At 37.5% G+C, this 17,697-nt stretch overlaps 1 protein-coding gene across 1 annotated transcript in view; it reads right to left on the reverse strand.

The window, feature by feature from the left end:
- The window catches only part of LOC109232079 (protein OBERON 2), a 17,299-nt gene extending 2,267 nt beyond the window's left edge, over positions 1-15,032 (reverse strand). Inside the window, exons 1-4 of the mRNA XM_019397743.1 lie at positions 14,734-15,032; positions 13,315-13,704; positions 2,614-3,152; positions 2,435-2,495 (exon numbers count right to left, since the gene is read on the reverse strand). Coding sequence (XP_019253288.1) covers positions 2,435-2,495; positions 2,614-3,152; positions 13,315-13,687 — 973 coding nt within the window. The 5' untranslated portion in view covers positions 13,688-13,704; positions 14,734-15,032. The remainder of the gene's footprint in view (positions 1-2,434; positions 2,496-2,613; positions 3,153-13,314; positions 13,705-14,733) is intronic.

Consider the following 17,697-nt stretch of genomic DNA (forward strand, 5'->3'; position numbering starts at 1 on the left):
GAAGGACTAGAAGTATCACATTTTCATTTGGGTGCAAGCTTTGGAGGATTATTATGAACGGATGGGAACAGTTCCACGGCCAAATTATATCAAGGTGGGTGATGGAAACAGAATTAGATTTTGGTGACACAAGCGAAGAGGAGAGAACGTTTTGAGAATTGCCTTTCCAATTTATACAAAATTTCTAGCCAAAAATAATAGACAATGCAACAGACTCAAAGGATACATAAGGAGGACGTGATTTGGGATCTTACATTCGGAAGGAATCTACGAGATTTGGAGATGGATGAACTCCAAAGTTTAGTAGAATTACTCTACAAACAGAATACATCGCATGCCATGCATGATAAGGTGGAGATGAGAGACGGGCAAAGATGGACAGTTCTCGATCGTATCATATTACTAGAAACTTTTGGTGATGGATGAAGTGGAGGCTCGCCAAATTTGCTTACATGTAGAAGACTCTAGGTTGATAATTTTCTGTTCATATTATGCTTCAGTTGCAAGATATGTCTTTGGAATTTGTAAACAATGTAAAGTACAGAAATAGGCAAACACAAAGAGAGTAATGCATGCGCATATACATATCTATTCGTGCATTTATATACATCAGTCTTGGTGTACGCGCATTGCACGTGTACCCTATATCAAAGAAAATAATTTTTTGTAAAAATAATAAAATCAATGAAGTGGAGGCTCCCTTCCGGTGTCTTGTGTGATAAGAATGTGCCGCAGAGACTTAAAAGGTAAGTTCTACAAGGTTGTAATTAGATCGACTATGTTATATGGAGCAGAGTGTTGACCGGTCAAAAACTCTCATACCCAGAAGCTAACAGTAACTGAGATGAGGATGTTGAGGTGGATGTGGGCATACCCGGTTGGATAAGATTAGGAATGAAGTTATTCGGGAAAAGGTAGGAGTGGCCCCTGTGGAGGATAAGATGCGGAGGCGAGGTTGAGATGGCTCAAGCATGTTAAGAGAAGTACAGAAGCCCCGGTTAGAAGGTGCGAGCAGTTAGCCTCGGTGGGCAGCAGGAGGGGTAGAGGTAGGCCTAAGAAGTCTTGGGGAGAGGTTATTAGGCGGGACATGGCGCAGCTGATGCTGACTGAGGACATGGCCCTAGACAAGAGGGTGTGGAGGTCAAAGATTAGGGTAAAAGGTTCGTAGATAGTCGAGCGTTTCTCTTTGTCTTACTCAATTCGCTAGCATTAGTGTTAGTATGATATCTTTTATTCATAGATGGCTATTACTACCTAAAGTTTGACTGCATTCATGGTTCCGATCTTATTTCATCTTGGTGTTATTCCTACTTGTTGCAATTACCTTTTCTTTTTCAGTCGTTCTCTAGCCGAGGGTCAATCGGAAACAGCCTCTCTACCCTTCTAGGGGTAGGGGGTAGGGGTAAGGCTGCGTACATCTTACCCTCCCCAGACCCTACTTGAGGGTAACTACTGTGTTTGTTGTTGTTGTTTTTGAAATGGGAACAACAACAACAAACCCAGTAGTTACCCTCAAGTAGGTTGTTGTTGTTGTTGTAAAAATAATAAAATGATACTTAAAAGATGTATTTGCATTATAAAATAAAAAATTACAAATAAAAAAAAATTGCAAGTGCCTGAAAATAATAAATGTTAATCATGTTTAGAATTTTTCGAATCCACTCTAGCGATTCTTCCTCTAGTTTTTCCCGTAATCGCTTCATTGTACAAAAATGTTATAAGAGTAGTATTTGATTGAAAGGTAAAAAGGTCGTTCGACTTTACTTGAGGCGCTAAGTACGTGCGTTTATTTCATATTAATTTTACAAAATCAGAGTCTGATAGTTTTCCAACAATTAAAAAGTCTTTACCCACAATTTACTCAATTTGTGAGAATGCTAAAACTTGTACCCTTATCCTAATCATGCATTAGTAATCACATAATCCGAACTCGACAAATACTGATGGCAAAAAACTTTTATAAAGAACTTAGAGATCCCAACAATTCTTTTTGAACGTGGAGTTGTATGAAGTTGCACCACTCAAGAAGAAATCAAGTTAAAAGAATGCTAGGATAATCAATAGATGGAAAGTCAAATAAATATGGTGTCAAAGTCCAGTAAAATCTTATTGATTTTAATGTTCTAATTTTAGGACTTCCTACATAGTGTAAATAAGAAAAAATTGGATGATTAAAATTTTAGTCGATTCCAAAGTCCTAAATATTAGGAAAACAATCAAATGACTTTTTTGTTCAGTGTGAACTCTATTTTAAAGGGGTAAAAAAGACAAACGATATTACGCTAAAGCCTTCATGCTTTTAATATAGTATACATTCAATAGTGAAAACACAAGAAGCATGTACCCACATAAACAGATAACTTAGGCAGGTATAGATACATGAGCCAAAGGGAAAAGTGACACAAATAAGAATTAAAAAGGGCAGAGAAGGTACCATTGGTGTCCATGAATTCTTCTTCTTTGAACACATCTCTAATGCCGGTTCCCTTGTGAAGCTGATACAAGATATCATAATGGTCATTCTGGTCAATTGGAAACCCCATAAAGGCAAAAATAAACATCTTGGAAAATGGAAACAGAGTACCGTTCATCTACCTCTCAAGTCAGCTATACCTTTGCCATGGCCGATTTAATACGATGCAACAACTGTTTTGCATTTGTTTTTCGTGAGCCACGCAGAATGCAAATGCCAACACTCAAAATCTTCTCAATGTCATCACGAGAATCAATTGATCCACAAATGTTTAGAAGCTTCATGACATGTGAGACCAAATCAGTTCTTGAATCACAGCGTCGACAAAAATACTCTGCATCCAAACCGATGCTTCCTCCAACTGTCCCAGCCATATAAGCTCGTAGAGCGCAGTCTATATGGGCTATGTGTCCACAAATGTAACCATCAACACCTGTTGCTTCACACCTAATGTAACTATACCCACCATAAGCAGAACTAATAGTTTTACAACAAAGAATACAACAACAATCTCGGCAAAAACCAGGCTCACTGCAACAAAGGTCACAAATCATGGTCTCTGGACTAGGATTCTCTGCTACTAAACTGGCACACACACTGTTACCAGCCTTACAACTGCTGCTTCCAAAATGAGAATCAGGTTTCATGCCTGAAGATGTGACCTCAGCATACCAGCCACCTATAATTTTCAAAGAAGTCAAATTTGAAATCATGTCACAAATAACTTGTTTAAGCACAACAAGAAACACTAAAAGATTTGCAATCCACTGACAGGCGACAGCATTCAAATTTATAATCAAAGAGGAAATTCACTCAAAATGAGAATTTCGAAGATGAGCTAAAGAAATAGATCTTTATGAGCTTACTAGCTAGTTGTAATGGAGAGAAGGAATGAAATTTAAAAAAGTAGCTTCATGCACATCCTCAAAGTGAATTTTTTTTTATTTTTTGATAATAGTAACAAATTTTATAAATGAGTAAAATATTTACAAGAAATTGTGTAAGCCACAATCAGTTCCCAAAAGATCTGAGACTACCTAGCCTATTCTGTTCGATTACATTTCTTCTAGTAAATCTAGTAAAGAATGTACATCCTCCCTATAGCTCTCTTTGCACCAAAAATGAAATAACAAAAACAATTAAGCTTAATTTTTTGGTAAGAGCTAGGCCTATCTTCAAAAACTCTGGCATTCCTTTCCTTCCATATAACCCACCAGATGCAAGCAGGAACTACTTTCCATCATTTCTTCTGTTTAATATTTGCCCCTCCATTGTTCGAGCTACTGAGAAGAGATGCAGTGTTATTGGGCATTGTCCAAGAGATTCCAGCCAGATTGAGATAGAAATGCCAAAGTTGAGTAGTGACTGGACAGTGTATAAAGAGATGGGAAACTGACTCCCCATCTTTGCCACATAGACTGCACTTAGCATGTAGCTGAATTCCTCTCCTAATAAGATTATCCGGAGTTAGAACAGCTTCCCTTGCTACTAACCATGTGAAGTATAAGACTTTCATGGGCACCCTGACCCTCCAAATTTGTTTCCATGGCCATCCTTGAGTAGGATTAGGAGTATTGTTGATGAAATGATAAACAGATTTCACTGAAAAGGATCTTGATTTGTGACCCTTCCACATTAAAGCATCTTCCTCTTCTGTGAGACCTTGGAAAGCTTCTAAGGTCTCCCAGAAATCTACCACACTTTGCAACTCCCGGTCATTTAAGTTCCTTCTGAAAACAATGTTCCACCCATGTGTGGATTTTGCTTTTGCTACTGAAATTCTTGGATTCGCAGCAATGTTATACAAGTCTGGAAACTGATCTTTCAGAGGAGTGTGCCGAAACCATATGTCACACCAGAAGAGAACTCCTCTTCCATTTCCAACCTTGATACTAGAATGATCAGCAATGACCCTTCATTGTCCCCTAATTGTTTTTCATACACCAACTCCATGTGGGGATGATACTAGTTTGGTGCACCAAGGTCCTCCATGGCCATACTTCTCTTGTATCACCCTTCTCCATAAAGTTGCTTCCTCCAAACTATACCTCCATAACCATTTTGCAAGGAGACTATGTTCTGTGCCTTTAGGTTTATTATACCTAAACCACCTGCCTGCTTAGAGCACAAAAGAGTATTCCATTCGACTAAGTGAATAGTCTTTTACTCACTATTTCCTTGCCAGATAAAATTTCTCCTTAGGGAATCAATATTTTTCCTCACCTTAGTTGGTATTGGGAATAAGGACATCACATATGAAGGCAGTGCATCTAGGACACTATTCACCAGAGTCACCCTGCCTCCAAGTTACAAGTATTGGCTCTTCCATCTTGAAAGTCTTTTTTCACTCCTTTCAATCACCCCTTGCCAGATTTCTTGCGACTTGTTTTTGGAGCCCAAAGGAAGGCCTAGATATTTGGTAGGTAGGTTCTCTATTTGACATTCCGGGATATTAGCCAAATTCTGTATGTTTGGAACTTCATTTACCTGATATAGCTTACTCTTTCCACAGCTAACATGTAAGTCTGCAACAGCTTCAAAGGTTGTTAATATTAGTCTGAGATGAAGCATCTCCTCTGGTTGAGATCCCATGAAAATGATAGAGTCATCTGCATATAGGAGATGTGACTCTAGGCTGCAGTTTTCTCTGTTTGACACCTTGAACCCCTTGATCCGGCCATTTGACTTTGCAGTGTTGATCATCTGATTCAGCCTTTCCATTGCCGTCAAGAACAAAAAGGGGGATAAAGGATCCCCTTGGGGTGAGCCATTAATCAAGATAGAGAATTTTACGGTGCTAAGACAGAAACGGATCCAGTTACTCCATTTAGTTCCAAAGCCCATATCAGACATTAATCTCAGAAGGAACTTCCAGTTGACATGATTGTAGGTCTTCTCTATATCCAGCTTGCATAGAACACCTGGAATTTTGCTTTTGAGCCTAGAGTCGACCACCTCATTAGCAATAAGAGAAGCATCCATGATTTGTCTTTCTTTTATGCAGGCCATTTGATGACCTCCAATGAGCTTGTTAATTAGTCTTCAACCTCTTAGTTAAGACTTTGGCTATAATCTTATAAACACTTCCAATCAAGCTAATTGGCCTAAAATCTTTAAGTTCTCTAACCTCATTCTTTTTTGGGATAAGAGCCACATAGGATGCATTTGAACTCTTCTCAAAGTATTCATTAGAGTGAAAATTCTTCAGGGTCAACATGACATCTTCCTTGACTGTTGGTCAGCATTTCTGGAAAAAACCCATGGTGAAGCCATCAGGTCCTGGTGCTTTTCTGAAGCACAGGACTTGAGGTATTCCACCACTTCCTGTTCTTCAAACTCTCTTTGTAACCATATACTTTCCTCCTCTGTTAACAAGTTCCCCCTAGCAAGATTGTAATTTGGCCTCCATATTTCAGGTTCAGCATAAAAATTCTGATAGAAGTCTATAATTTCCTTCCTGATTTCTTCAGAGTTTGTGGTAGTTTGCCCTTGCACCTCCAGCTTATCAATGTGATTATATCTCCTATGTGCATTCATTTTGTGGAAGAACTTTGTATTCTTGTCCCCCTTGTTTCAGCCATAAGGTTCTGGACCTTTGTCTGTCTCTTCATACTTGGCCAACTCCTGAATTTCCAACATGAGGCCAGCCTTTTCCAATAGCTCTCCTTCAGTGAGCCTTCTGCTTTCTTGAATCTGATCAAAGATTGAGATGTTACTGAGAGCTGTCTTCTTTCTTTTTTCTAGTCTGCCATACTCATCCTTATTCCACTCTTTTAGCTTAGTTTTGAGGAGCTTTAATTTGGTGGCTAGCACAAAATCCGGCCTACCAACAATCACAAAGGAATTCTACCAAGTCTGCACTTTTGAGGGAAACTCTTGAACATCTAACCACCAATTTTCGAATTTCAAATAAGATTTGTTGGGTTCCCATTCCCCACATTTCAAAGAAATTGGTGTATGATCAGATATTACTTTTGGGAGAAGGCTCTGCCTAATAAAACTAAATTCCTTATCCCACTCCATAGAGAAATCTGTCTATTCTAGAAGCACACTCAGAGTTGTCACCTTGGCTCCAAGTGAATTGGGCTACCAGGAGTGGAGGATTAATCAATTCCAGTTCTTCCATAGTTTCTGAAAAATCTGCCATTGCTCTACTGTATCAGTTCCTATTTTTCCTTTCATTTGCAAATCTAGTGGCGTTGAAATCACCAAATACCACCCAATTTCTATTACATAACCCTTTCATAGCACCCAACTCTAACCAAAGATCTTTTCTTTCCACTCTCTTGCATGGAGCATACACCCCAGTCAAAGCCCATAAGAAATTATCTAACATAGAGCTAAACAAGTGATAGAATATCTACCTTTTCAACTAGTTCCCCTTTCCATTCTCTCTTATCCCACATAATTAAGATGCCTCCCTTTGTCCCTTCAGCTTCTAGCTTTATATGATCAATCCACCTACTGCTACCCAGTTGTTTTGCAATACCATCACAGTCCCCCTCAATCTTCGTTTCTTGCAGACAGTAAATGTTTGCCCTCCACTCTTTGAAAGCTGATTTTATCAACTTCCTTTTCTCCGCCCATTAAGACCCCTAACATTCGAGGAAATTGTGTATCTTCATCAACTTTTAATGAGTAGTTGCCTCCCTCTGTTCCTTGGGATTCCGTCTTTGTACTTCACTCCAACTTTCAGATTCTTCCTTTCATGAACTCTTTTTAATTTTGGTGAAACTATTGTGCTTTTGTTTTTTGATCGCATCATTGCTTTCATCTCCTTTTTCCTACTGTCTATCTTCAAAAATAGAGCCATATCTTCCCATTCGCATCCTTCAAAGCTCACCGTATATTTTGCTCATCTTTCCAATGTTTCTTTTGATCCATGCAGGAACATCTAAATCACAGGTCTGTGGGTGCACCTCAATTGGTTCTGCTATATCAATATGTTGGTGTTGAACCAATTGCTGTCTGATTCATCAGTAACGCCTTCGCCTTCAGAGAGACAATCTACAAAGACTGTATGTGCGTCTTCATCCTCTGGGTCACCTTGTATCTAATTAACAAGAGGAAGATGAGAGACTAGGTTCTTCCTAGCTGGTCCTTCATGTTCCTCTCCCTCTGTAGGTGGTGTTGTGTTGAGGATAGATTGTTTGAGCGAGAAGAGTTTGCTCTTGAGCCGAGATGCGATCCTCCATTTTCTATTGCTCTTCACGGATTGTTTCTGCCACCAGAGTTTTTATTTGTGCAAGAAAAGTTTCTCCCACAGCATTTAAGATAACAGATCCAGGGTTGTCTTAATTTGTGATGATTGGATTGGGCTTAAAATAGCCCTTTTCAGCTTCCTTGATTTGATTCTCATTAGGCCCATCTTCAGTTGGCCCAACAGAATCCTTCAGTCCCACATGCTTCTCACGTGAGTCACTTAGTTGGCTCACCACCCATCTATCACCTTTAATGTGAGGCTCCCTATAAAAACCCACTCCTAGGCTAGCTACAACCTTGGGCCCATTCTCCACAAACTGACAAAGCCCCATATCTTTTCCTTCTGCCCGCCCCGACCCAACATGTTTAAAAACACCCTTAAAACCATTGACTACCCCTAGAGAACCACTACCCCTTATATCTCGGGATAAGCATCCTTATCCCAGTAACCAAACAACCCCTTATTGACATGCTTTTGTAATAACAGAATGTCATGGCTTGTTAAGAACTACAAGTTTCAAAAGTTTTTTTTCCTTTTTCGAACTTTGTGCTCAGTCAAACACTGCCACATAAAATGAAACAAAGGCAATACAAGGAAAAAATCATAGTCAAGGAAAAAGTTTTTGACTCTTTAAATAGTAGTGTCACATAAAATGGACGGAGGAGCATTAGTTTGCCCTTCTTGCTTGGAAAGACTTCATCCTAGGATTCTCTTACCCCTTGTTCGCTTCAACCACCTTTTAGCATGTGTGAGGCATACTAGTAACATTTCATAAGGGAGATCATAGCAGTCTCTTTGTTGAAATTTAAACAAAGTTGTATGTGTAAATTTTCCAGAGAGTATAAGTGATAAAAAGAAATAAATACCAACCTTATTACTCATCGTGGTTTCAGTCCAACAACTTATAGTACCTTACTTGAAAAATGTTTTAACTACCATGTATAAAGAATAGGCAGTAAAGGAGGACGATTGCAGTAGCTTCAGAATCAACACAAAAATAAACTAATTATGAGAATTCTTTGAAGAATGAATGGGCCTAAAACAATGAATACAGATGATTCATATAACTGACCCTCCCCCTCCCCCAAACTATAAAATTAAATCCCCGGTGAAGGTTAAAAATGTTCTCTTCACATTCATCTCTGACTTGGGAAATATGCCTCTTCTTTCTCTCCTTTTGATACTCTCTCCAGTAAGGCCTCACTCCGGCTAAATTAGATTTTATTATAGGGTAACAAATTTTTTCATCTCAGGGGACAAATCTTTTAAACTTATTAACATTAGGGATGCTCAAATTAGATGGTATTCACTCATCGAAAGACGCAACTGTTTTACAAGCAGAATTAGCATCGATTAAAAGAATCTACTATGGGTTTGTAACACTATGAAAGCATCGGTCTTTATGGAAGATGGGGAAGAACACAACAACCATATCTTTACCGAGTATATATATCAAATTACAACATCTATGGCAGATTTGTGAGTAACAAGAAACAAGTGGTGATCATTCGGGAGGCAGAATAGAATACAACAAAGGCTGGATTAACATTGCTAAGAAAATACTTCGGTGAAGCCACAACAATCATGGACCAAGACGCAATTTCCATCACTAAAAACCTACTTAGAGGCCGCAAGAATCGAAAGCTAGCTAGCTATTCCAGTGGCCCCATCAACAAAGTTAGATGGTGTTACANGATGGGTTTGTAGCACTATGAAGCAACCATCAAGTCTTTATGGAAGATGGGGAAGAACACAACAACCATATCTTTACCGAGTATATATATCAAATTACAGCATCTATGGCAGATTTGTGAGTAACAAGAAACAAGTGGTGATCATTCTGGAGGCAGAATAAAATACAATAAAGGTTGGATTGACATGCTAAGAAAATACTTCGGTTCTTAGGAAGCCACAACAATCATGGACCAAGACGCAATCTCCATCACTAAAAACCTACTTAGAGGCCGCAAGAATCGAAAGCTAGCTAGCTATTCCAGTGGCCCCGTCAACAAAGTTAGATGGTATTCACTCATCGAAAGACGCAACTGTTTTACAAGCAGAATTAGCATCGATGAAAAGAATCTACGATGGGTTTGTAGCACTATGAAGCAAGCATCAAGTCTTTATGGAAGATGGGGAAGAACACAACAACCATATCTTTACCGAGTATATATATCAAATTACAGCATCTATGGCAGATTTGTGAGTAACAAGAAACAAGTGGTGATCATTCTGGAGTCAGAATAGAATACAACAAAGGTTGGATTGACATGCTAAGAAAATACTTCGGTTCTTAGGAAGCCACAACAATCATGGACCAAGACACAATCTCCATCACTAAAAACCTACTTAGAGGCCGCAAGAATCGAACGCTAGCTAGCTATTCCAGTGGCCCCATCAACAAAGTTTGAAGATGTTACACACCCATACTCTGGATGCCTGATAGCGATCTCCGATGATCCATTTTAAAGTAGCCCAAATACAAAAATCATACCGAAATGGTTCCTCAGCATATGGAAAACGAGTGCAGGACTCAAAGATACTAATATATCACAACCGCTTTCTGTTTGAGTTTCCATGAAGACATGAGGAGGTTGGAATCAGCATACAGAATTGGTTTTGGATGGTAGACATTTGCATCTGAATAGTGGATGCCAAAAGTTGGTAAAATCTCTACTGACAGTAGGTCGGAAGTTTTCTAGGTTAAAACATTTGGCATTCCTCTCCATGATATCAAAATAAGTGTGGTGGCTACATTGGAGCAGATGAAGATTCAAAGAATAGAAAACATTTTGTCTGGGCTCGATAATGCATTAGGAACCCCAGTAAGCAACTTCCAGCGAAGATGGGAATAGAATTGGGGGATTGAGATCTGAAATCTCGACAATGGCAGAACCCGGCCATCTCTAACATACATCTAACAATGCACAGAACCTATTGACTTACTTGCTCTCCTAGCCACACCGAAGGACTTCATGACGGAACATCAACCACCCACCAGGATCATACAGGGAAGTCCAAAGAACGGAAGTTTACAACCAAAGAAGGTTACAGCCTTATGTTCTCTTAGAACGGAATGCTAGAGGATTGGCCTTGGGAACATGTCAGGAGGACCAGACTACCACTTAAAGTATCTTGCCTCACATGGACTTCCCTCAATGAAGCTTGTTTAACACGAGACAACCCTTTTTTAACCCCCTCATAGGAGCTCCCTCTATTTTGCTCCCTTGGTGACTCGAACCCACAACCTCAAGGTTGGAGGTGAAGGGTTTTTACCACTTCAGCAACCCTCTCTTGTCACACAAGACAACCTTAGCACTAAGGGTGTTCGTCGGTCTGTACAGTACGGCACTTAGTCATTTCGGTTCAGTAGTTTCGGTTCTTAAAATGATATACCAATATCATACCTAATTACATTCAGTATGGTTCGGCTTTTCTCCTTTAGGTTTCGATTTATTCCTTCCGGTAATTTCGGTTTCTTCGGCTTGAATATTAACGAGTGCATACAACCATAGACTGTAATATTTTTCATTAAAGTACTCAATGAAAACGTTCTAAGCTCTACTCACCTGACTGATGGTAAAATCTTTGTCCAAAACAATCAAGTATCAACTAAGAGAAAAAAGGTACATAGAGGAATACATTTGATCATTGGAAATATCATGTTACTTACTTAGAGTTAATTGTTGAAATTAGAGAATACGACAAGGACTAGTCCAACATATGCAACAATAATACAAGAGTAACGGAGTAAGAAACACCCTAAAACCATTGAAATATTACGTTAAACTGCTTGACAACCAAGAGAGTAAGAATCAGAATCTGCATCCTACCTTGTTCCTCCATTTTCCTAAAGAAGTACATGGGATTTAGTACCAACCTCAACATGAATGCCAAAGAAAAGTATTGTGTAACTTAGTATGTTAATCAATAATATGTGTAATGTGTAACTCAGTATATATTTTGTACGGTATCGGTATTTCAGTATTATTTTTTTAAATACCATACCTGATACAAAATTATTTTAAAAACTTAAACCAAATACCATACCAAATACCAAAATACCAAACATATACCAAAATTTTGGTTTCGGTACGGTAATTCGGTGTTTACCATATTATGCACAGTCCTCCTTAGCAGATGGAACAGTGTCTTAGTCAACAGATGCTACATGTGCCAACAAAGCTCAGAAAGTGTTAACTAATATGTTTTTTCACTGCTAAGTTGCTGCTGACATCTGGTATTTACCGAACATATACCAAAATTTTTGGTTTCGGTACGGTAATTTGGTATTTACCATATTATGCACAGTCCTCCTTAGCAGATGGAACAGTGTCTTAGTCAACAGATGCTACATGTGCCAACAAAGCTCAGAAAGTGCTAACTAATCTGTTTTTTCGCTGCTAAGTTGCTGCTGATATCTGGTATTTCTTCTTTATCATTTTTTGCCTATTCTGTGTCAGCCTCAGTACATCAAGGAAGGCTATATCAACATTTTTCGGAGAGTTGACAAAGTCATCAAAAGAATATGGAAAATGATCCCAACAATAATTTTTTGGTGTGTTGGAATGAAAGAAACTGCAATTGTTCTGATGGAATCTCAACTCGCATTCCCTGAAAACTAGATATTTAGTTCGTTTGTTCAGTTGGAGCTCTTTTACCTTTAATAGTGCTGACAATTTTTGGACTTTGTTAGCTCCCTGATTCTAGCATAGACACTCTTGTAATAGAGCTAACATGCTTTTGTTTTCTATAATCTGGCATCTTCCTGATGCCCCTTCAATGATATATCTTACTTCATACACAAAAAAAAAGATTGTTTGATAACTTTAATTGATGGAAGATTAGCTAGGTCAGGAGACGATCAAACTATATGTGTATTACTCGTGTATAGTGTTCTAATGAGCTAATGAACTAGACACCATTTCTCTCAAGAAAAACTAATGAAATGATGACTTTTTCTTCCAGAATAATTTGTTGTTAGTATATATATATATATATATATATATATATATATATATTTAATACTCACTCTGTCCCATTTTACGTGCACAATTTTCTTTTTAATTTGCTCCAAAAAGAATTGCACCTTTCTATATTCAGAATCAATTTAACTTTAAACTTCTCATTTTATCCTTAATGAAATAATTTTATAGTCACAAAAACATCTATGGCATGTTTTAGGCTATAAGTTTCAAAAGACTTTCTTTCTTTCTTGAACTTTGTGTCGAGTCAAACAGTGTCACATACATTATGATGAAGGGAGTATTAAAAGTTCTTTCTTAATTGATATATACATTTTCAGAATATCAAGTATTCTAAAATTGGTGTAATGGCGTTGTTAAAGTTTAGCAAATATAAATAGGCTCCCCAATATAGAGTGCTCATCAAACATGGCACAAAGCCCAAGACAAAGTTATATATGCAGAGCCTAGAGCTTAAGATTGGTACTTTCGCATAGGTGCTCCGAGCTGCATAATTTTGCCTTGAAAGTGGTTATTTTTCTTTTTGGGATGAGGTAATTTTCCCTTGAAAGTGGTGTAGCCGCATTGAGCTATGTCTAAAAGTTTCTTACTAATTCCAAAAACACAAGAAAATTCAACGTACTAAATGAATAAAAAGCCATATCAAATCCAACCTTGTAATAGTTTTGACGGAATCTTCCAACTGAATGATGCAAAGAATTCCTTGATATCTACGCTTGGAAACTCAGACCGGATGTATTGCTCCACCGAAAGCCTACTTGCGAAAGCATTTCGCTTTCCCCGAAGACGTTGTGGAAGATACAGATATCTATCAAGAAAGTAGCCAGCAGCTGCAATTCGTTTTCCCACCTTCCAGGCCCATTTGTCACCTGGGTTCGGCCAATCTGCAGGAGCATATGGTAAACCTTCGCCTGAAGCATTGACAGAAACAGGATAAAGGTAAAGTCCGTTTTTATTGGTACTAAGTGTATCTCCATTACATGCAGCAGGACTGTCAATCTCCACTGGATCATTGTTGGATGACATGTAGCTAGATGATTTAACTGTGGCAGATAGCCAAAGAAAAGAATATATCAGCTTAAAATCCAAGAAAGAAAAGGTTTATCAAATCACAGTCTTACAGCTATGCATAATACTCGTTTAGCCATCAAGCAAAAGAATGAAGAAGACATACCACAAGTCCAAATCAGAAAGCAAACACATTTTCTGACGATTAAATAATAAAAGCAGCTTAAGATTAAAAAGTCAAAGCAGGCACTTATGCCTCTGTACAAAACGAGTTAGCTAATAATTGGACAAAAGAAAGAATACAACAGCAAAGAACATAGACAAAAGAACAGTCCAAGGTATCTCCACAAAATCAATGTATCCAACTTGTCCTTAATTTTCTAGTCAGAAGGTGAACCTTGCAACTTGAAGCTATGAAAGTGACCCTGCCCGACAGAGCAAATACAATGTTTAACGCGCGTTTTGGCAACAGAGATGTATTAGAAACCATTAATTTCAATTTTATGTGTCCGACAGGAAATACTCCTTGTTTTGATAGATTTGACTTTGTTAAGGTTTTTGCCAATTGACCACAAGAACTTCCAGACAGTGATCATTACAGAATATCAGACAATGTATCTAATTTTCATTCTTCCCCTTATAATCGCAGCACATCACATCCTTATGTTGCTGATTGACAAAATAAAGGCTCAAATTGGATCAATCTAACCTAAACAATGAAAATAGAGATAGATTGAAACTTCTTTCACATCTTCGGTCTCTGAAGGAGTAGTGGCATGTGTCTCTAGTTCTAGAAAACCTTTACATATAGCTAACCAAGAAAGCTTTACTTTACATATAGCTGACCAAGAAAGATTTACTTCAAGCAACTATTTTATCAAAAAATGGCTTTATTTAATCCAATGGATCAAACTTCAAAGGCTTCAGTCAGTTGTTCACAAGCAACTTCTTTTACTTAAAACAGTAAACACATGTAAATAAACTACATAGATAACAGCATTACTTTTCAAAGTTCACTCCTTTAAACCATTATCAACAAGCTCACGGTGGATTCAAGAGTATACCTGCGAAAATTAAAGGTAGGCTAGGGTTTCCGAATTAAAAAAATGATTGCCTGTGCCAACCGTATGTCGAGGGATAAAGCCGATTCAGAGCAAATGTTTCATTACATATCTATGCATTCGCGTATACCTACAGTGGAATCCTAGAATCATAGAAACCCTAAAACTCCATGAGAGCTGAGGAATGTCGAGTTCCCCGAGAATAGCGGCCACCGGAGATTCTTTTCTTGTGCCCCGACAACGTTCCAAAATTCAAGGCGATGACTAAGCAAATAGGGTTTTTGGCATTTTGCAAAAGAAATCCACCCAATTTACAGCTTGTTTGGATGGTTGTTAATAGTATTTTATTTTATTATTTAAATATTTGAATAAATTATAACCATTTATGTGACTTCATAATATCATGTACCAACAATATAAAGAATAAATTTATAATATTATTAAAAAAATTAAGGTACTAGGTAGAATTATTATATAAAAAAATAGGATAAAGGATAAAATGAAATTATTTAATAATAAGTAAGTGCAGATGAGAGAAAAAATAAGGTAACGACGCGATCACAGCAAATCGGTTCCATTAAATGGCACTTTTTGTCGTTACATAATGACGGATTTAACGATACGATACAATAAAATTTAAGTAACAATCAAAACAAACATTGTATTTAAAATAACAATACGATACAAATACAACAGGTAACAACCATCCAAACAAGTTGTTATGTGACACGTCCAATTTTGAGTCAAAAGATGTAATGTTTTCTAAATTTACTAGTCTTAGCGAACGTGCTCAATGAGTATAAAATATTAAAAATTCATATAAATTATTAAGAAATGTAGCTCAAAGTAACAATATAAAACAAGAAAATATGTAATAGAATAAGAGAAGAAGAGAGAACTTTCTTATTTCTTCAAGTGTTCAAGTGTATCACATATCACTTTTCATGCCTCTATTTATATTATTACACAGAAGGTTACAAAAGGATTGTCTTAAACATGATATTAACAATTGGGATTATGGGGTAAGAATGGGGAGAGGTTATGGAGGTGCGAGAATTACAATCATAATAGTGAGGAGTAGTGAGAGGTTATCTACATCATGTATGAAGGTAGTGGAAGTAGTGGACATCCACATTTACTAATAATTTACAACACTGCCTCTTGGATGTTCAAAAATAGATAATATGCCTCGTTAAAACCTTACTAAAAAAACCCCGTGAAAAAAAAATCTTAGTGAAGGAAAAAGAGTACACATATCTGTAATACGCTTTATTTGTTGCCTCATTAAAAATCTTACCAGGAAAACCCAGTAGGACAAAACCTAGGCTAAGAGAAAAAGAGTACAGTGCGTATCTTACTCCCCCTAATGAAAATATCACTTTATTTCTCGAAGACGGTGCATTCTAATCTTCTGTCTCAACTTCTCAAATGTTGAGCTTGGTAATGCCTTAGTGAATAGATCTGCCAAATTATCACATGAACGAATTTGGTAAATATTAATTTCACCATTCTGTTGAAGATCATGCGTGAAAAATAACTTTGGTGAAATGAGCTTTGTTTTGTCTTATTTGATGTATCCTCCTTTGCCTTGAGCAATGCAAGCAGCATTGTCTCTATATCGCGTAGTTGGATTATCCTTTTTCATAAGAAAACCACACATTTCCTGTATATGCTGAGTCATTGATCTCAACCAACTATATTCCCGACTTGCTTCATAAATGGCTATTATCTCAGCATGATTTGAAGAAGTGGTAGCTATTATTTGTTTCATTGACTGCCATGATATAGGTATACCTCCATATGTAAACAAATAGCATGTTTGAGATCGAGTTTTATGTGGATCAAACAAATAACCTACATCTGCATAGCCGATCCATTCTGACTTGATTTCATTGGAATAAAACAATCTCATATCTATAGTTCCCTGAAGATATCTAATAATATGTTTAACACCGTTCCAATATCTTCTTGTTGGGAAGGAGCTGAAGTTGTTAATAAGTTTACTGCAAAAGCAATGGTCGGGAATTGTCGGCAAGATACATCAGTGCCCCAATTGCACTGAGATATGGAGTTTTATCACCAACAAGCTCTTCATCATTTTCTTGAGGCCAAAATGGATCTTTATTTCAAGCGATCTCACAACCATCGGGGTACACAATGGATGTGTATTATCCATGAAATATCGCTTTAAAACTTTTTCATTTACGTTGATTGATAGACGAAAATTCCATTTGTCACATGCTTAGTTTGTAAGCTAAGACAAAATTTTGTCTTAGCAAGATCTTTCATTTCAAATTCTTTCTTCAAACACTCTATAGCCTTTGGAAGCTCTTTAGAAGTGCTAATGATATTCAAGTCATCAACATACCCAGCTATGATGATAAATTCAAATCCAGATCTCTTAATAAAGACACAAGGGCAAATAGGGTCATTTTTGTACCCTTCCCTTAGCAAATACTCATTACGGCGATTGTACTACGTCTGCCCTGGTTGAGAAAGATAGCCTAAGTCTCTAGAATTAGTCCAACAAGGAATTGGGGCATACTCAAGAGAATTGATAGCCCCAATTAAAGGGTTAAACCGAGAGATCGTAATACCCGACTTGATCCTTAATTGCTTGTGCAAATTCGCATACCCAATTGGTCTTGAGAAAGTCAATTCGGGCAAAATTACTCGAACTACCGAGAGGTATAGAGTGAGTAGAATCGAGCAATGGTTATATCATACTCCCCAAATGTGTCAATCTAGCTTTAGATTCAAGAATCCGTCAATTGACCACCTAGGCGAAAGTCACTATCCTAGTGCCTTTTAATCATTTGAACAACTTACAATAGTTTAATCCTAGCTTATAGTAGTTAAATTGAGCATTGTAGTTTATAGAATTAGAATCATAATTAAAACCCAAAAATGTGTAGAAGTGCAATTTGGAGCAAACACACAACTCCACTTTAGATAGACACCCAACTC

The sequence above is a fragment of the Nicotiana attenuata genome, chromosome 9 (genome assembly GCF_001879085.1).
Source record: "Nicotiana attenuata strain UT chromosome 9, NIATTr2, whole genome shotgun sequence".
Classification (NCBI taxonomy): domain Eukaryota; kingdom Viridiplantae; phylum Streptophyta; class Magnoliopsida; order Solanales; family Solanaceae; genus Nicotiana; species Nicotiana attenuata.